At 41.9% G+C, this 21,426-nt stretch overlaps 1 protein-coding gene across 23 annotated transcripts in view; it reads right to left on the minus strand.

The window, feature by feature from the left end:
* Positions 1-755: 755 nt before the first annotated feature.
* Positions 756-21,426, minus strand: part of LOC125913573 (mediator of RNA polymerase II transcription subunit 18) — a 131,589-nt gene continuing 110,918 nt past the window's right edge. For 20 of the 23 annotated variants that reach the window (XM_049618768.1, XM_049618769.1, XM_049618764.1 and 17 more), the window contains 8 exons: positions 18,503-19,118; positions 16,984-17,171; positions 15,734-15,887; positions 11,268-11,323; positions 9,865-9,926; positions 7,670-7,807; positions 6,920-6,996; positions 757-3,775 (listed from right to left, as the gene is read on the minus strand). In XM_049618768.1, coding sequence (XP_049474725.1) covers positions 3,760-3,775; positions 6,920-6,996; positions 7,670-7,807; positions 9,865-9,926; positions 11,268-11,323; positions 15,734-15,887; positions 16,984-17,171; positions 18,503-19,118 — 1,307 coding nt within the window. In that variant the 3' untranslated portion in view covers positions 757-3,759. Of the gene's footprint in view, positions 3,776-6,919; positions 6,997-7,669; positions 7,808-9,864; positions 9,927-11,267; positions 11,324-15,733; positions 15,888-16,983; positions 17,172-18,502; positions 19,119-21,426 lie in introns of all 23 variants that reach the window. The other 3 variants (XM_049618758.1, XM_049618759.1, XM_049618760.1) reach the window with 1 other exon arrangement.

Genomic DNA, 21,426 nt, shown 5'->3' on the forward strand with positions numbered 1-21,426 from the left:
TCGATTATGTGGAGGGAGTGTAGGAAAAGCTGGAGGTAGGGCAATAGGTTTAAGAGAAAAGAGATAAGGGAAGATTGTTTTTTCCAGGGGTGGTGGATAGGAAGGAGATAAACACTGACTGAATGAGTGAATGAATGAATGAATGGTGCGTGTGTGCCTCTTCAGTACCAGATGGAGGAAAACTGAGGGTGTTTGTCCCTGTCCAATGGCCTCTGTGCTTTCTTGGGGGAAGAAATTAATGGTATTCACACAAGAGACCGATGGAACAAGTGGCCCAGATTGCTGGTGGTTCCTGCTCTACCCTAGAGCCTCCTAGAGCTGAAATTGGTGGTTCAGGCTGTGTTTTGGTTTCGGGGCTTGGCTTTCCTTTGTGGTACGTTCTTATCTCTCATCGGTGCGCTTCCTATCCCATCTCCTCCTATTCAATATCCCCTGCGTTTGCCCTTTCTGAAAGTGTGTTTTCAAACTTCTGTTTCCAGCTGCGGTCCCCCCTCTCCTGGGCACACTAATCTAAATCTACAAGGATTTAGGGATGAATTCATTCATCGTTTCAGCAAACACTGAGCAACGTGCACCTTCAAAACACCCTTCTGTAGACAATGCTTAACCTCAAAAGAGCGATGGCAATTTGAGACCTCTTCGGAGCTCAGTGGGGTTTGGTCTTTGGAGGGCAAGAGAAGGAAAATCTGGGAGCTGGTGGAACCCAATGACATGGGCAGTTGTGACTCATGGTTCCTTTGAACTCTTGGTAAAGGGTGGTGTACTAATCAAAGCCAGTCTCTGAAGTGACAAGAGGAAAGTGAGTCATTTGGTGAGGCTACAGGGATTGAAACTGGGCTGCTTGCCAGAGGAGTACATGAGGTAGGAGCTGTCCTGCTATGCTGTCAGCCTCAAGTCTATTTCCATGGGGTCCACACACAGTAAGTCCTTGGAGGGACAATCGACTGGGATGCAATTGCCTGTCCCTGAATATACGCAGTGAATACATAATTTGCTTTGACCTTTGGGAAGCAACTTCACCTCCCAGGTTCTTTTTCCCCTTACCTCCCAAATTAGGGGTGGGATAAATAGGATAAAGGACCCGGTGCCATACCAGGGGGGGGGGGGGGGGTGGTGGTGGTCACAGTTGACTTTTTGTCATATGTGTGCACAGACACAACATGACTGACCTTACCTCTGGCTACACTTAATAATGTTAGTATTATTTCTCCCGCTCATATACTTCTTTTAGGGCATCTAGTAGTATTTTACGTACCATTTATAAGCTAGCTTAAATCTTTTGGAATAAGGTAGAACGTTTAAAAAAAAAACAACACTTCAGGGGCACCTGGGTGGCTCAGTTGGTTAAGTGTCCAACTTTGGCTCAGGTTGTGATCTCACAGTTTGTGAGTTTGAGCCCCGCGTCAGGCTTTGTGCTGACAGCTCAGAGCCTGGAGCCTGCTTCCGATTCTATTTCCCTCACTCTGTCCCCCTCCCCCACTCACACTCTCTCTCCCTCTCAATAAATAAATAAATAAAGCAATTCATACCAGAATAGTATACTTTGTCTTTTTTTAATTCTAAAATACTTTATAATTAATATTGATAGGAAGACTGATATACAACGCAATTATTTACTTTACAAGGAGATTCTGTACATCAGGGAAGCATCTTAAAGTACAATACATCAGACTTTTATTTCTTCTTTACATTATGATTACGAATTGTTACTTACATAAAAAGGGAACACAAAATCCATTATATATATATATATATATATATATATATATAAACACCTGAAAGGACTTGACCCCCAAAGTATCTTGTTTCAAAAGAACGTGAATGAGATGAAAGATGAACCAGAGTCCTTTGTGGCACACAGAAAGCAGACAAGTAGCTCAGGAAATCCAATTCTGTTTCACACTTGGCACATTAAGGGAAAGCAGCAGAAGGGTTTGGAAATGTCACCGTAACCACAGAGAATGCTAGCATAAGTCAGTCTCCAAAGCAACAGAGAGCTTCGAAGAAGTCATGTGTGTGACCGCCTTATATTCAGACCTCTCACCACGGTGTACAACTGTCACTCTTCTTCTGTGGACCCACTCTAGCTCCATAGCCACAAAGCATCGAACAGTAACCGAGTAATCGGAATGCTTCCCGATTCCCCATACAGAGAGAAGACACTACCTTTTTAAGGTCACGTCAGCTCTTTTGTTTTGACCTCATGGGTTCTCACTGTTCAGCAAATCTTATATGGACATATTAGGAGAAAACGAGTAAGAATCTAGTGAACAATTACAACAGGGACTGCAGAAGAAATCGGCGAAACAGCCACAAGTTTCTGAACATTAAGAGAAAAAGGCCACATTCATCAGTTAAATAGGAACAAATTTTTTTCTTCCGCTTAGTCTGGATAGGAATTAGAGGGAAATGGTGAGGCAGTATGGTTTTCCAAATAAAAAAGAAAGCAAATAAATTTTCTGTTTTAGGAACATTTCATATTAATATACATTACAAATACAAAAAGGGGTGGGGGCCGAGCCAAGGCCCAGGCACCAATGACACCGGCTCCTGCTTGGCAGAAGAGGGGTACGTGAGGTGGAAGGAGCCAGAGAGGCTCAGCAAGGGGACGGGTACCTGGAGGGGAGACGGTGAGTACAGCAGGGAAGGGCAAACAGCACTGAGCAGGAGGGAGGAACAGTGGGTCCTGACTGTGCTCCTCCTACTTCCGCCTCCAAAGTCCTCTTCTGGTCCGCACCCCACTTCCCTAGGACCTTGCAGTGACTCTGGCTGGAAGCGTGGGGGCCCACAGCAGGCGACTGGCTCCCACAGAGTTGCCACAACTCTGTTTTCCGGAGGAGAACACATCTATTGGTCAGAATGATTTAGAGTATCATTTGGTGCGACAAATGTACAACAGCTTATAAAATTTAAGCCATGAGTTAGTTTTGTGCCAAAATGCCATTAACAGAGAGGCCTTTTTTGGTTTTGTTTTTGTATACAGAAAACATATATGCTTTCTCACTGTCTTAACTTGGAATCTAATTGCAGCTCAGATTGTTTAACAGGCAGGAAAACACACAAGTTTCCAGCACTTCTTCAAGATCATTTTTTTTTTTTTAATTTAAAAAATAAAAATCAGGATGACTTGTGCCAGAAAGGAACATGTCAGATCCTGAGCTCCCCTCAGGCCGCGCTGCCCGAAGAGGACTTTATTGCTGTGTGACAAGAGGTATAGTGCGCTGCTTTCCACTGACGTTCCAATGTGGTGTGGAGGTGTCCCCGGGAGGTGGGGGCCCCTCTGCCAGAAGGCTGGGGGCCTCCAGAAGGTTTTTCCCACCACCAATTGGATTTGATGGCTGGGGCCACACAAGGGGCACCCACGACCAGGACAGGGCAGGTAAGGCGAATGATGCGAACTGTGCCCCAGCACAGGAGTCATCTTGGGGCGACGGTGTGGGTGGCCACTAACACTCGGAACCGGCAAGGGGCCCAGAGCGTGGGTGGGTGCTGAGGCAGACCCCTCAAGTATGATGCAATGTTAAAAGGTTCAAAAGCACGGATGAAGTGTTCAGTTTTGCCCAAAGCAGCACATGACCACCCATTCCAGTGAAATGCTACATTCAGAGAAGTGCTGTTCGCCCCAGAGCTACATCCCCGAGGACTGAATCCTGGCTGTGCTGTGAAGTGCAGAAGTTCCTTCCACATCACTCTGGAGACCGAAGCAGCCAAGCAGCCCTGTTTTGGGGGGCTGTTTAGCTCCTCTCTCAGACTTCAGCATCATGGACGATGGTAGCTAAAAGAGATGAGCAAAAAGGGCCGAGTTACCAGGTATTGTAGCTTGTTTTGCTGTGATTATCTGAATAGTCATGAAATGTTACGCTCTAATTTTTTTTTTTAACTTTTATTTATTTTTGAGACAGAGAGAGACAGAGCATGAACGGCGGAGGGTCAGAGAAAGAGGGAGACACAGAATCCAAAACAGGCTCCAGGCTCTGAGCTGTCAGCACGAACTCAGACTGCGAGTTCATGACCTGAGCTGAAGTCGGACGCTCAACCGACTGAGCCACCCAGGCGCCCCTACGCTCTAATTTTTAAAAACTGCTTCTCTGCTACTCTAATTCTACCTAACTTTTCTTCTTCTTCTCTCCCTCTCTCTCTCTTTTCAAGTAATCTCCACACCCAATGTGCGGCTTGAACTCATGACCTCGAGATCAAGAGTCACTCAAGGACTGAGCCAGCAAGGAGCCCTATTTTCCCTAGAGCGCTTTTCTGGTTCATTTTCCACAAACAATTTTCCCCTTAAGAGCCACTCATAATTTTATATTTTGAGGCTTTGCTTCCCTCCCTGGGCTCTCAGCCTGAAGATCCAACTGTTCTAGGCATCTCCACCTCAGTGTGTCACAGGTTTGTCAAGCTCAACATACACAATGTGCTTTCCAGTTTGCTTACCGTCTGCCTTCTGCTTTTAGAAGAAAAGCTCCTTGAGGACAGGGACTTTATCTTGCTCTATGTTATATTCTAAGCACCTCCTTAGTACTGTTATCTACCAGGTAGTAGGTGTGTGATAAATATTTGCTGAATAAATGTCCTGAAGTGTTCACCTCAACTCCTCATTGACTTCGGAGACATCAAAATGACAAGTTTGAGATCTAAGAGTCCCTTGACTACTTTCTTTAATTCATCCCTGGAATCAAGAAATTGCCCAACCTGGTTCTGTGCTTGAAATGGTGTCCAAATCCATCTCTCTTGCATTCTCACAATCACTTCCCTGGTTAGCTACCAGTGTGCTCCCTGTGACTATTTTAGTTACATACATACATACATTTATTTATTTAAAGTTTTTTATTTTTATTTTTTAGTAATATCTACACCCAGCGTGGGGCTCAAATGCACGATCCCGAATCTAGAGTCGCATGCTCTTCTGACTGAGCCAGCCAAGCATCCCTAGTTTAGTTACTTCCTGCCTGGTTTCCTTGCTGCTAGTTTCTTTGTCCTACTACGTCACCTTCCATCGATCCACCAGAGCTCCACCTGAAACGCTCAGAACTCCAGTGGTTCCAGTGTCCTAGCATAACAGTCAAGGCTCTTCAGGGTGTGACCCTAACCCATTATGTTGGTCTCCTCTTCACCACACTGCTCCCATGTGTCCCCTGCTCCGTGACATTTTCCGTAACCCAGAGATAGTGTGCACTTGGCTCACCTCCCATAGCCTTGTTAATGCTGGTCCCTCTGCTTGTTCCTTCCTTCTTGTTCAAATAAATTCTTTCACGTGCTTTAAGATCCAGCCTAAGTGGTATCATCTCTATGACTCTTTCTTTTGTTGTTGCTTGCTATAGTACTTTATTATTATTGTAACAACAATGAGAATGGCTAACACTGACATAGCCAGAAAATGGTGGAGTTGGGATACGAAATCTGGCCGATTTAGGACTTAGAATGACTGGGGCATTTATCATATTGATTGCACTATATATTTAGTAGTGCACAGGTCTTTTTCCAGATTAGAGCACAGTCTTCTTGCTGGCAAATTTGGCTTGTTATTTGAGTTCGTATTACATTGCCCTGAATAGTGTTACTGGCTGTTCAAAAAATGTGCCTTCTCTCCCACGCTGAGTGTAGAGCCTGCTTAAGATTCTCTCTCTCCCTCTGCCCCCCACTCACTCACTCGTGCTCTGTCTCTCTCAAACAAAATTTGCCTTCTCTACTATCTCAGTTCGGTACAAAAAAATTCTGTAATTAAAAGAACCATTTGCCTGGATTGTGATGGAAAAACGTTTAACAATTATTTTATTTTCCAACTTTGCTTGCTTGCTTCTTTTTATAGCAAACTGTAATTGTCATTGTATTTTCCTTCATTTAACCTCTTAAAAAAAAAAAAAAGTTTATTTACTTAGAGAGAAAGCATGTAAGCAGGGAAGGGGCAAAGAATTCCAAGCAGGTTCTGCACTGTCAGTGCAGAGACCAACATGGGGCTCAATCTCATGAACCATGAGATCATGACCTGAGCCAAAACCAAGAGTCAGAGGCTTAACCAACTGAGTCACCCAGGCACCCCACCTTTTTTTTTTTTTTTTTAAAGTTTACTTTTAGTAATTTCTACAACCAACGTGGGGCTTGAATTCATGACCCCAAGATCAAGAGTCGCATGCTCTTCTGACTGAGCAAGCCAGGCGCCCCTAGCCTCTCTTTATAAATGTTCTGAGAGTCACCTACATACTTTCATTGATTCCATTTGTAGCCAGCTGATTCTTTAGATGGGTCCTTAATCACAATAGTAATTCCATACCAAAATACTTCTTGGCTTGTTTCATGAAGACAGGGAACTAAAATGAAGTTTATATACTAAATTGGTAAGATCAGCAGTGCTAGAAATAACCGAAACCAGAGAGGGTGAGATACTGTCTAACTTAGCAACAATTTCCTTATACAACACCTGGGACACTGAGGCACAGGAAGAGAGCACCCAGGGGCTTTCCACCAGTCATTCCTTTTTCCACTCCTGGTTCTGCAACTTACTTAACCTTTTTGGGACTGTTTCATTTTGTTTCTTCTCTCTTCTCTTCTCTTTTCTTGTTTTAGATAAGTTCCACACCCAACGTGGGGCTTGAACTTATGACCCTGAGATCAAGAGTCACACTCAACCGACTGAGCCAGTCAGGTGCTCCTGGGCCTGTTTCTTCATCGACAAAATGGGGATATTAAGAAAGCCTATGGGGTTATCGCAAGGATTAAATAATATACGTAAAATGCCACACTCAGTATAGGCATTTCCTACTGCCTCTTAGTTGTCATCCCTGTCTCTGAATGTAGTCTTCTTGCAGTCAACATGCTGTCTCCTTCTTTTAATGATGGCATTAAGAGTCCTTCCCATCTGGACAACTCTGTTGTGTCTGGTTTGTGGTAGAGCTCTACTTAGCTCACGGTATTTGGCGCTTACCGTGTAAAATGTTTGCTCTCTTCATGAACCTCCATCTCTGAGCTTTTAAATTCATTTAATTCTTTTCTTATGGCAGCCTGTGGAGTAGAAACAAAAATGTTTTAGCATCTTCTGTCGGCCATAGTACATATAGCAGTGTCATTTGCCATTTATTCTCGCTTGTGCTTATTAACTTCATGAGTCACTGCAACCCATAGCAGGCAACCCAGGGCGAGCAAAGGAGCCAGGTCCACACGCCGAGCCTGGTACATGTCGCCTTTCTTAACACTATTTATCTCATAATAAACCGAATCTCTCTAGTTACATCAGAATACCTAGAGAGCTAAAAAGAGATAGTGTAACTTTTATAGTTTATAGTTTTTTTTTTTATAGTTTTATAGTTTTACAGCATGTACAAATGCTTTTCCTGTTATACAAGTGAAATACAGGTCATTACTAAAACAGACCACCCAAACTCCCTCCAACAGAAATAACCACCATTAAAATGTGTTTTATTTCCTTCCAGATTTGTGGACTCTGTGATGTAGCAAGGATTTTCTTTTTTTTTTTTGCTTGTGATGGTGCTGGTGATGGAGTCATTAGTATAAAGTTTTGGTTCGTACATCTTGGCATTTTATATCTTGATTAGAAATTTAACATATCAAAAAGTAAAAATATTATGTTTTCCCCTTCTAGTTAGTGTATTACATTCTTCAAATAGACACACACACACACACACACACACACACACACACACACATCAACAGGCACCTTGTCAGCAGGGGTCAGTTTGGTCCAAGGTTTGTCGGCTCGCCGGTCATAATCTTGAGCATCTGTTACCTCCACATACTCATTAAATCTCAGAATCTTCCTGGCAAGTAGTTCAGCCACAGTCGGCCTCTGACTGAGCTGAAAGAAATGGAGCCTCTTAGTTCATTATGCCAGGGATGAGGCATCAATCATGCATTCAAAACGCCTCTAACCCAGCGCTTCAACCTTACTGCACACTGGAATTGCCTGGGGACCTTTAAACACGACTGATCCCTGGGTCCATTCCCAAAGATTCTGGGTATTGGGAGGTTTTGTTTAAAAAACAATTTTTTTTAATGTTTATTTATTTTTGAGACAGAGACAGAGCGTGAGCAAGGGAGGGGCAGAGAGAGAGAAGGAAGACACAGAATCCGAAGCAGGTTCCAGGCTCTGAGCTGTCAGCACAGAGCCTGACGCGGGGCTCAAACTCGTCAACCATGAGATCATGACCTGAGCCGAAGTCTGATGCTCAACCGACTGAGCCACCCAGAGGCCCCTTGTTTTGTTTTTTTTTCTTAAAGCTCCTGAATGCCACAGCTAACATTGAGAACCATAGCTATAAACCAGTATAACCAGTATACCCGGTGTTTCTCAAACTTTAATATGCATACAAAGCATTTGGGGATCTGGTTACAATGTAGATTTTGATTAAGGTCTGAGGTGCGGCCTGAGATTCCGCATCTCTACAAGCTCCCAGGTGATGCCAATGCTGCTGGTCTGTGGACTACATTTGGGGGAACAAAAGGATCAGAGCTAGACACTAACATGTAATACATTAGGAAGTGAATACCTTTAATATGAAAGCAAGGCCTAGTGGGTAATATAAAGGGTGAATTTCCTTTTATTATGAATAATGCCGAAATCTGGTAACGAATCAGGATTTAAGGTTGCATAGTCAGGTAACCTGCTCAATCTGAAGGCATCGAGTCCAGCTCTGGCCTCTAGACTGAGCTCCCCTCAATCTAACAAGGATAATTCCTCTGTTCCTGGGGAAGGGGAAAAGTGGGAAAAATCAGGAAGAAACCATCTAGATCCTTTGCTCTTCTGGGGATTCTTGTAAGTTTTAAGAAATATCTAGAGAGTTCAGGCCAAATCAGAATCTGCAGGAGGCAATTACAAACTATTATTGTGGGAAGGAAAGGGAAAAGCTTAAAAGCCAACACAGGTCTAGGACAGAAAAGATTCTACCCCATTTGATCTGGGACTAAGAACAAATCCCAGTTGGCGTTTTTATACTTCTGGTATATACTTCTGGTTTATATACTTCTGGTAGTGATACTTCTGGTATCACTAAGGGTCAGTTCAGTTCTTTCTGATTAGAAAACACCAGTGTGCCTTGCAAAATTGAATGCTACACACTCCTTCTGTTACCATCTCTATTACTTCAACAGGTTTTAGAGTCTACATCAAATCCCAGGTTTGCCAAATAAAAGGTCAGAATTTATGCAAACATTAATGGAGCACCTTGTGCCAGGCATTCTTTAAATAATAAAAATGGGATAAAAGTGCTTTTCAAAAAAAAATTTTTTTTAATGTTTATTTTTGAGAGAGAGAGAGAGGACAGAAAGTGAGTAGGGGGGAGGCAGAGAGAGAGAGAGGGGGAGACACAGAATCTGAAGCAGGCTCCAGGTTCTGATCTGTCAGCACAGAGCCCGACATGGGGCTCAAACCCACGAATTGTGAGATCATGACCTGAGCCGAAGTCAGATACTTAACTGATTGAGCCACCCAGCTGCCCCAAAAGTGCTTTTTTTAAAAAATGTTTATTTTTCAGAGAGAGAGAGAGAGAGAGAGAGAGAGAGAGAGAAAGAGAGAGAGAGAGAGAGAGCATGAGAAGGGCAAGGGTATAGAGAGGAAGACAGAGGATCTCAAGTGGGCTGTGTTGACAGCAGAGAACGGATGCAGGGCTCGAAGTCATCAACTGTGAGATCATGACTTGAGCTGAAGTCAGACACTTAACAGTCTGAGCCACCCAGGCACGCCCCAAAAATGCTCTTGATAATGTTGTGTTGTTTTCAGTATCTGCATCATGTATTACATTTTCATAGCAACCTATGGCAATTCAAGTCAAACGTTTCTTTCTAACCAAATAGGTCATTCAAATACAAGATATGTGGTCAGTAGACAGACTGAAACCGAACAACTGGGCTACATACCTTTCTAGTAAGACGACGTTTAATCTCTCGTTTTTCTGCCTGCCGATCAGCTTCATTTTTAGCTACAGTCAATAGTCCAAAACAAAGAATATTACTTCAAAATGGCCATTTGCATATCCAAGTATTCAGTAATCACACGGCAGATATTTCTTATAGGCTCCAAGTCAGAATAAAATACTAACTTTGGGGGTGGACAATCAAGATAATTTTCTTGTCAACTGGTAGAGTCAAATACTTAGGAGCGAGGGTCAGCAGCACTATGGTACCAAATCCAGCCAGCTGCCTGTATTTTTACTGTCCATGAGCTAATAATGATCTTTACATTTTTTAACTATTTATTTTACGTTTATTTACCTTGAGAGAGTGCCTGCACCTGTGTGCAGGCAGAGGGGGAGTGGGGGAGGGGCAGAGAGAGGGAGAGAGAGAATCTCAAGCAGGCTCCACACTGTCAGCACAGAGCCCAATATAGGGCTTGATCTCACAAACCATGAGACCATGACCTGGGCTGAAATCAAGAGTTGGACACTTAACTGACTGAGCCACCCAGGCGCCCCTGATCTTTACATTTTTAAGTGATTATATTTACTATGTGCCCTTTAGAAAAACTCTGCAGATTCTTGCTCAAGAGCAACCCCCAAGAATGAAGAATGGAGATCACACTAAGTTTCATGAGATATGTCTACAAAGGTTTCTAAGTTTAAAATTCACTTAGTGACTAAGCTGTATATATCCACATAGTGATGAAGGAACAGGGGGGATGGACTGGGCAGACTGCGCATGCCCACAAGTAACTCTATGAAGCCTAATCCTCTCAGTGTGGTGGTTTTTAAGGGCAAAATTCATCCTATAATCTGGAAAACGAAATCAAATGTATATCAGATTGAATGTTATTTTAGGAAGGTAATTATGCACATAGAAAGTAAATGAAACACATGGTCTTATTTTGTGACTTTAGATGTACCAAAGTCTTAAAAAATGAAAAAGACAGGAAGGCTCCTGCATCTGGGCCTCGCTTTGGGCCCTAGCCCTCAAAGTCCATTAGGAATAGGAAGGTGCACAGCCACAACCTCACTTCCCTGAGGAGGAAAGTTGGGCAGTATCTGCCACATGCTGTCAAATCCTCCCACATGGCCAAAGCAGGTCTCAGGATACTGTGAGAATATCGGAACAAAATTTTCTGGAGGTTCCCAGTACACTAAGCAATACTATACTGATATCTTGTAAAGGAAGCTTGGGGGAGTTCTGTTCCTTCCGGAGAAAAGATATGAATAGTCCTTCCTGGGCCGAACACCCTCTCCTTGGCCCTTGCAGAAAATGCTTCTCTTCTCTACTCTAGTATGTGCCTTAAAGTCAGAAATCTACAAAGAAAAGCTGTACAACTTTATGCCCAGAGCTGGACTCACGTTGTAGTATATTCCGCTGTTCTAGTTCTTCTGCTGTCGGTCTTTGACTCAGTCGTCTAAAAAGGAGATAAATAAGGGTATTGCCCATGTTAAACCTCCCAATTCTACTTATTCAGAATTGTTTTGCTCTCAGTTTATATTAGCCCCTACATTAGCATGAAAGCAATACATTTTCAAACGGTTTTGGTATTTCATTTGTTTATCTGATTGTTTATGAAACAATTTTCATGTTGAAAGTGTTAACATGGATATTATAACATAAAAAGAAACTCTACATGCAAACAGGAGGAAAAGATTCCAATGCTAGCTCTGATATTAACGAGCCCTGTCACCACAAAAGAGCTCAGTCAGATCCTGGGTGTACTCATCTGCGAAGGGAAGGTTTGCACTGGACTGGAAGCTCCCAAACAGACCTGCGGAAGGAGCACAGGCCCTCAAGACACGTAACAGAAATTCTAACCCAGAAAACCAGAATGAGGACTGAGATTTTAATATATATATATTTTTACAATCCTTCTCACGACTCTGATATCTTTCTTTTGATTTTTAAACCAGTGATTTTGCAACTGCTGGAATTTAAAGTTGTCTCTCTCTCTTTCTCTCTCTTTTTTTTAATCTGAATCTGAAGCAGGCTCCAGGCCCTGAGCTGTCAGCACCGAACCTGATACGGGCTTGACCTCATGAACCGTTAGATCATGACCTAAGCCAAAATCAAGAGTGGGATGATGAACGAACTAAGCCACCCAGAGACCCCTCATTTCCATTTTATAATTTCAATCTCCCTGCCCCCAGCAAATAAACCTGTTTTATGTACCTATAGTTTTCAATTTCTAAAATTTTATATATGGAGCACCTGGGTGGCTCAGTCGGTTAAGTGTCTGACTTAAGCTCAGGTCACGATCTCACAGTTGTGAGTTCGAGCCCCATGTCGGGCTCTGAGCTGTCAGCACAGAGCCTGACACGGGGCTTGAACTCACAAACCGTGAGATCGTGACCTGAGCCGAAGCTGGACGCTCAACCGACCGAGCCACCCAGGCGCCCCTAAAAAAATTTTATATAAAACAATATAGTATGTGCTTTTTTTTTTTTTTTTTTGTCAACCCTCTTGCAGCATAATTACTGAACTCTGAGTTGTAGCATCATAAACAGTTTGTTGCTTTTTTTTTTCCTGTGCAGTATTCCACTGAATGATCACGCCACAATTTGTTCATCCATTTGCCCTGTGATGGATATTTATGTTGTTTCTATTTTTTTTAGGGTGGCTATTAGAAATAATAGCTAATGGAATAGCTGGATCATACATTTGATTTTTTAAAAGAAATTTACAAATTGTTTCCTAAAATAGTTCTACTATTTTACACTCCTACCACCACCGGTGTAGGAGAAGCCAGCTGCTCCTTATCCTTAGCAACTCTTGGTATTATTAGTCTTTTAAATTGTACAATTTTAGCCAACCTAGTGGGCTTGGAGTGGTTTCTCACTGTGGTTTTAATCTGCATTTCCCTAATGACTAAGGATGTTGAGCATCTTTCCATATGCTTATTCGCCATCTGTGTATCTTCTTTGAAATCTTCTCCCCACCTTTTAAGAATTGGGTTGTTGTTTTCTTATTAAGTTTGGTGAGTTCTTCTTAGATATAAGACCTTTGTCAGATGCATGATTCACAAATATTTTCTGCCAGTTTGTGGCTTGTTTTTTACCTTCTCTTCAGTGTCTTTCAAAGAACAAAAATGTTTAATTTAGATGAAGTGCAGTTCATCAATGTTTTTCTCTTAAGAATCATGCTTTTGAGATCATGGTTGAGAAATCTTTAACTTCTTCTAGAAGTTTTGTAGCTTCAGCTCTCATATTTAAATGCAGGATTCATTTTGAGTTAATTTTTTGTATATGATGCAAGGCAAGGACTGAAGTACTTTTTATGCACCATTTGTTGAGAAAACCATCCTTTCTTCATAAAATTATCTTTGAACTTCTGTCAAAAATGGGCTGTACATATACAGGTGGGTGTATTTCTGGGCTCTCTTTTCCATGCAGTTTATCTATCTTTATGTCAACACCACACTGATTAGGTTACTTTAGCTTTATAATCTTCTTAAAAATTTTTTTTTAAAGTTTATTTGAGACAGAGTGCATGAGTGAGCGTGGGAGAGGGGCAGAGGGAGAGGGAGAGGGGGAGAGGGAGAGGGGGAGAGGGAGAGGGGGAGAGGGAGAGAGAGAGAGAGAGAGAGCGCGAGAGCACCCCAAGCGGGCTCTGCACTGGTAGTGCAGAGCCCGATACAGGGCTTGAACTCACGAATCATAAGATCATGACCTGAGCAGAAGTTGGACACCAAGTGAACAACCCAGGTGCCCCTATATCCTTTTTTTTTTTTAAAGTTTATTTTTGAGACAGAGAGCAAGTGAGGGAGGGGCAGAGAGAGATGGGGACAGAGTATACGAAATAGACTCGGCACTGACATTAGAGAGCCCGATGCAGGGCTCAAACCCATAAACTGTGGGATCATGACCTGACCTGAAGTTGGACGCTTACCTAAATGAGCCACCCATGCACCCCTATAATCTGTCTTAAATCATATTGTGTTAGTCCTCTAACCCTGTTCTTTTTCATAGTTGCTTTGGTTATTCTAGTGTATTTTATATTTCCATAAGAATTTTATTTTATTTTATTTTATTTATTTATTTTTTAAAAACGTTTACTTATTTTTGAGAGAGAGACAGAGCAAGAGCGGGGGAGGGGCAGAGACAGAGGGAGACACAGAATCCTTAGCAGGTCCAGGCTGAGCTGTTAGCACAGAGACCAATGCAGGCCTCAAACTCATGAACTGTGAGATCATGACCTGAGTAGAAGTCGGATGCTCAACCGACTAAACCAACCAGGTGCCCCTCCATAAGAATTTTTAAATCAGTTTGCCAATTAAAAAAAAAAACTTCTGGGGGTTAGTTTGATTGGAATTGTATGTATTGATATCTTACGATACTTGAAACTTCCGACCCATGAATATGGTATTTCTCTCCATTTATTTAATTCTTCTTTACTTTCTTCAGCAGGATTTTATTATATTCTGCTATATACAGGTCTTACACAATCTTTTGTCAGATTTACCTGTAAATATTTAAATATTTTTTTAATGTTTATTTACTTTTGAGAGAGAGAGAAAGAGAAAGAGAGAGAGAGAGAGAGAGAGAGAGAGAGAGAGGCAGAAAGCGAGGAAGACACAGAATCTGAAGCAGGCTCCAGGCTGTGAACTGTCAGCACACAGCCTGATGAAGGGCTCGAACTCACAAACTGCGAGATCATGACCTAAGCTGAAGTAGGACGTTTAACCAACTGAGCCACCCAGGCGCCCTGGAAAAAGAAATCTGTTGTCAAAGATTCTCATTCTAAATTAATTCCTATTGTTGATAAGTCTCTTGCTGACACCCAGAGAGCCACAGTTCTGCATTAAGATTGCCATCCTGGCCAATAGCAAAGCCAGGTGTCTGAGGCAGGAAAGAATAGATCTCAATTAATGAACACCCTAAGTTAATTATTTTGTTAAGAATATGCCAAGAGTTCCACTTCCTTTTCCTCACTCTACCAAGAGAAACATCTGAGTTGGTCCAACAGCTATCTATATACCTGGACTTTGTGTACATTACATGTGCAGGAAGCTGGCCTGCATTCAGTTTCTCTATGCTTTTGGTTCCACCTGACTTGAAAAATATACTAACACTTTGAAATTTCAAAGGCAGATACGTGGAACATGTGAAATAGATACAATGAAAAATATGGGTGTGATCTTTAATTGGGTTGACACCTCATAGCTGAGTAACTGGATAAATGACAGAGGAGTCTTACTGGCCTGGGAACCATGTGAATTCTCTAGAAACTAAAAAAAAAAAAATTTTTTTTTAAGTAAGCTCCATGCTCAATATGGGCCTTGAACTCAGGAGCCCCAGATCAACAGTCACATACTCTACTGACTGAGACAGATTCTCTAGAAACTTTTATTTTTTTATGTTTATTTGTTTTTGAGAGAGAGAGACAAAGAGAGACAGAGAGAGAGGGAGAGGGAGAGTTTGAGTACAGGCAGTGGGGGAGGGACAGAGAGAGAAGGGGACAGAGGATCCAAAGTAGGCTATGCAGAGAGCAGAGAGCTCGATGCAGGGCTCAAACTGACAAACCGTGAGATCATGACCTGAGCCGAAGTCAGACACTTAACTGACTGAGCCACCCAGGTGCCCCTAGAAAATTTAAAAGCCACATTTATGTCTATCTCATGGTTTAAAGCTCCAAGAGCCATTTGGTTCCTTAATTTTCAAGTTCCAAGAGGATATCCAAGAGTGTACAATGTGTATTTTTAAAAATTACGCTGTTTCTAAAATCAAAAAAGAAAAAAAGGTAAGTGAATGCACCACAAAGTAAGTATCTAACACAGCTACTGGCCAAATCAAATAAAATCCATGTATTCTAGGCAAAGAACTACCGGATCAGTGTGTTCCCAATCTGGTGCCGTATTTCATTCCACTCCTCTTTGCTTTTCCGAGGCCAGGAATTCATGTTCAGCTCTGGTTCACTGGGTCTGTGGTTCAGCTTCATTGCCAGTGTGTCCTTCCTCTTCACTTTGTTGGCCAGAGCACCTTTGCACAAGGGAAAGAAAAAAAAAGTAGACACTAAGGCTCAACCAACCTCACCTGGAACTAAGCAAGAGTCTGAACAAACAGTATTACAACTCTCAGCTTTCTACTTGGCCTCCAGGTAACTCAGCTAATGTAGAGGTGGGGGGTAAAGCTGAAGACCTCTAAAAATCTAATTAGCCAGATGGATTCAGTTGGGCTAAAGATACCTTCTGTCTTCTACATTTCTCTACATTCCTTCTAAAGAAGGTTGCTAGAAGAACAAGAATCTAAACATGGGCTAGCCCTCTGAATTACAACACAAAGGCATTTGCATTAACACACCTAAGATTCCCATTCTTTTTTTTTTTTTTTTTTTTTTTTAAAGTAAGCTCTACACCCAAAATGGGGCTTGAACTCATGATCTTGAGATCAACAGTCATGCTCCACGGGCTGAGCCAGCCTGGCGCCCCAAGATTCCTATTCTTTTTAAGTTTTTTTTAATGCTTATTTAAAGCATTAAAAGTAGGGGACGGGCAGAGAGAGAAGGAGACACAGTACCCAAAGCAGGCTCCAGGCTCTGAGCTGTCAGCACAGAGCCTGATGCAAGGCTCAAACCTACGAACCGTGAGATCATGACCTGAGCCAAAGTCGAATGCCTGACGAGTCACGCAGGCACCCCCAAGATTCCTATTCCTAAAGCTGCCTTCTCATTTTTGGGAATCAGAATTCCATTATCTGCAGATTTGCATACATGAACATGGATTTTTTCTTTGCCCCATGGACACAGTAAGTTCATGAGACTAAAGCAGAGGATCACTATGTCTTTTCAATGCAGCTCAAATACCAACTTTCTTCTGCTAATTCTTTAATACCATCAAGGTAAATAATTTTTCAATCACAAAAAAATAAAAACCTGCATGACTCAATCTACTTGGCTCCCTCTCACTGCCTTCTTAGAAGAGTGGGAACAGCAGGGACAAGGCTCCTTCACAATGGCCTCCAGTATCAGTTACCAGATGACCTGATGGGAGAGAGTGCCTATTTCCATTCGTCTTATATTTGCTAAGAGCAGCTTTATTGGTAAAATAATTCTCTCCTGTGCTTTTCCCTTTCTTACTATGATGGCTCTCCTCTTCATCCTCTTCATCTCGGTACTGAATGGGACCTTCTGAATCAGAGTCACTCTCCTTCTCTTCCTCCTCTTCCTGCAGACACCGTGGCAGTTTGGGAACAACTGAGGTAGATGCCACATCTTCAGTGAATGCAGATGGGGGGGTCTGCTCCTCCTCCTCTTCATCGTCTGGACTAACAAATGAATATAATTATGTTTTCCTTTCAGAAACATAACAGGTAACTGATTTGCATGGCAAAGTACTGAATAACTATGGAAAACTCCACAAATGAAAAAATTTATTCCTTCCCTTAACTTCAACCATCTTGCTAAGAAACTTTTTAGCAGCTATTAATCTAAAAGGCTCTGGGTTTAAATCCTAGCTCTACAACTTATTCATAGCTTGTAAGTTATTTAGCTTTTCTGTAAATGTGAATGATATTTACCTCCGAGGCTTGTTGTGACAAACAGATAAATTCTAGACTGTATTAGTGTTTGGCACACAGGGCCCTAATGATCTACATGTGAGATTCAAGTCTGTTTTGGGCTGATTAAGTGAGAAGACCACAGAGAATCTAACACTGTATCTGGCTCATGGAAGATATGCAATAAAGACATTTAACCCATTTATTTCCCTTGGTTTAACAATGGAGTGGGACAAGATGATAATCTAATCCAAAGAAGCAAAGATGAAAACTAACTTCTCCCCTTTCTATTGTGCAGGCATAAAACTGTGACTTAGTCTATCTTGAACTCCTAAGCGGTCTCTTTCCGGGAAGTAAAAAAATTATACCCGCAGGTACAAAGATTATGGCAAAGCAACTAATTAGCAGTATGCCGCAACAGCTCTGTAACAATTCTTTTAGCTAGCAAGGCAAATCTCCAAATGGCCAAAAAGTGTTAACCTTTAGTCACACATCGTTGGAATTTTAAAAAGGCAAGGTGTCTGGGGACAGATGAGGGAGAGAATACAATGGCCAGGTCCAGTCTATGAGGCTGGAACACTGAGCTATCTTTCAGAGCTCCCTTCTTTTTCTCCAGACTGCTCTCTGTCCCGCTCCACCGAGTTCAGGTGCCAGGTCCCAGACTTTCAGATTTGTCGAATTTCATCCTCACAAGCCTATGGGTGGGGATCACTCCGTTTATGCGTAGACAGCTCAAGAGCAGAAAAGTTAAGTAACGTACACTACTACAAGCCAGGAAGAGGTGGAGGTGGGATTTGAACCCAGAGCTATTTTACTCCAACATCAATGCTCCTTAAGTACCCTGTTACACTGCTTCCCTTGTATCATGTACAAAAAATAAAGTGGTTTTAATTTTCAAGTACAGATGTTTGTGACTGCTATGGAAACAATGTTATAGAAATCAGCAGAGTAAAAAATGTCCAAACTTTAGAACATGTCTTATTTGCTGAGTATTCTTACTTTAAATTTATTCACATTTTCTTTTTATAAGTAATTTTTCCCAAGAAGGGCTACCTAGAGTAAAGAAGAGGAAACAAAAGGCAAGCTTTAAAGGCACTCACACTTTCAGCATTTCAATAGTGATGGGAAGTGACCTGGTCCGACCTAGGGTGCTGCTGTCCTCAGAAAAGTTGTCACTGTACTCAAAGAGCAAGGAGTGAGCTCTGTGAGAGCCCTCCAAGGGAGGAGTCATGGGAAGCGGGCTGGTCAGGGCCTGCTGGATTCGGATATGCAGTGGGAGTGGAGGCAGCCTACAGGGTACATGGGGCTCTCCAAAGCTGTGGTCCAACATTCTCTTAGGCACTTCCTTTTTCTGATCTTCCTGCTGGGAAACCTCCTGGGGTAGGTGGGGTAGGTCTAAGGACGGTGGTAACTCAATTTCTGGCACAACTTGAAAAGTCTTAGCAGGGAATGGAGGGGACCGTGGGGGTTCAGGAGGTGTATGAGTAGGCAGCGGTGGGGACGGAGAGAGAGGTGGGATCATCAACAGTGGTTCCGAGCCCACAGAGCATGTGCTCTTTTCTCTCTGATCAGATGGTGCTTTTGTGGCGGTGGCGGTGGCGGTGGCAGGAGACTCCAAGGTGGGTACCAAGGCTGACGGAATGCCTCTCTTTGGTGGTAAAGGTGGGGACGGTTTTGATAACAATGTACCGCTGTTTATTGCCTGGGACAGTTCAGCTGGAAAAGAGAGAATAACACCTCAATTTAAGATGGCTTCACAATGAGGGGCCAGCCTAAGGGCTAGATTAGAACTGAGCTTACTCTCAGCTTTTAGGCAAACCAATCCATTTCCTGACTTTGCCACATCCTAGATATCGCGTGCCGAAATGAAATTTGTATTTAGGTACCTAGGAAGCCTAATAAATGTACAGGCATGCAGGAAGACCACTACCTTAATACTCTGATGAAAAGTAATTCTTACTTCTTTGCTCTAACATGACAACTTTTTATGACTTGAGGTAGATAAAGTTAGTATAAAGAGATAAAGAATGTGGGTAAGTTTTTTTGTCTAACAGAATGCCATTAAAAAATTTAGACATGAAGGTAGCCCTAAAAAAAAAAACAACAAAAACCCCAAACACCATCAGGCATTGTTACCACAGCTTGATAAATAATAAAATCTAGATATCCCAGCTCTGCATTATAAAATTAGCAGTAATGACATCCTGACTTTTTATAGCAAATACAAAGGTCTTTGAGAAAATCAAAGTGCTCTGTTATCCTTAACTTCAGATTCTCCTTACACGGGAGATTATCTTTACCATTTTACAAAAGGAAAAGCTGAAGCCACAGAAATTAGGTAGGTGACCTGCCAAGATCAGACAACACACAGGCAGGGGCTCAGCTAGTTCCCAGGTCTTATCATTAGACTCCATCCTCTAGATCCCACTGTCTTTGTGATTCTTATTACTGTCCATACCTCTTATCCTTTACACCCAAACCTTCATCTGCACTCCCCACTACTATAGGTTCCTTGTTTCCATCAGCATACCCACAGAGGTGGGCATAGTGCTTGGCACACAGTGGATCCTCGATACACGTTTATGAGACTAGAGGCTCCTACCCTGTATCAGAACAGTATGCACCCCTATGTGATTCCCCCAAGCCCACAATGACTGAGGTTTTGAGTCAGCAAAGTCCCTTTGGAGGGCTCCAAATGGCCTTTAAGAAATGGATCATCATATCACGCAGGAGCTAATCCTGCAAAGTAATTAAATAGTAGGTCTCTTGATCACCAACCCCTCACCCTTCACTCAAAACCCTAATTTTGGTCACACCACTTGTTTTCAAATGGTTCCAGATGTCTTACCTAGAGAGAAACACCTCAAGGTCCCCTGAAATAAAAATTTACTTGCCCTAAGTCCCACTCTACTGGTAGCATTTAAAGTAAAAAGCTAGCTAATTTGATAATGTTTTAATGTCATTTATCATAAGTAATTTTTTTTCAGTTTTAACTATATATGCATTTTATTAGGCATACCTACTTGCCCATAGACTAAATTATGAAAATAATTTAAATATGTGAGATAATCATAATTTATTGTGAATAAATTAGCTTTATATTATTTAAAAAAAATTTTTTTTTTCTTAACGTTTATTCATCTTTGAGAGACAGAGAGAGACAGAGCGTGAGAGGGGAAAGGGCAGAGAGAGGGAGACACAGAATCTGAAGTAGGCTCCAGGCTCTGAGCTGTCAGCACAGAGCCCAACGCAGGGCTCGAACCCATGAACTGTGAGATCATGACCTGAGCCGAAGTCAGATGCCCAACTGACTGAGCCACCCAGGTGCCCCTAGCTTTATATTATTTTAATAACCTTTAGCTTTTTATATATTTATATAACCCAAATGCACTTAAAAACTTAATTCCAGTATAAATAACATACAGTGTTATATATCTTAAGTAAATTAAAAAAAAAATGTTTATTTATTTTTGAGAGAGAGGGATTAGAGTCCCAAGCAGGCTCCACACTGTCAGTGTGGAGAATGACATGGGGCTCAAAAACAAGAACCGTGAGATCATGACCTGAGTGGAAACCAAAAATTGGACGCTTAACTGACTGAGCTACCCAGGCATCCCTTAAATTTTTAAAAGACTTTCTAGAAAAACATTGCATACACACACACAAAATATTACTTTTAAATATGAAAATTTAAAAAAATATTAATTTTAGCTTCAATGGAAGAGATTATTTTTGGGTAGACTAGACTTTTGTTGCCTCTCTAAAAATAGCAGTTATAAATTCCATTTGCCACAAAATCTACATCCGACGGGACCAAATTTGATTATTTTACTGTTTGAATTGATAAGATAAATTATCTTTGGTGATTTAAGGAATATATATATATATATATATATATACTTACACATACCTCAAAATGTTAAGGAAGTGAACTGTCTTATATTTATCCTTGCAAGGACACTTGGTTGTAGTTTTGAGGGGAAGATGCCAGAATGCTCATTGGAGGGGTTACAAATTCCCTTCA

Source organism: Panthera uncia (assembly GCF_023721935.1).
Source record: "Panthera uncia isolate 11264 chromosome C1 unlocalized genomic scaffold, Puncia_PCG_1.0 HiC_scaffold_4, whole genome shotgun sequence".
Lineage (NCBI taxonomy): Eukaryota > Metazoa > Chordata > Mammalia > Carnivora > Felidae > Panthera > Panthera uncia.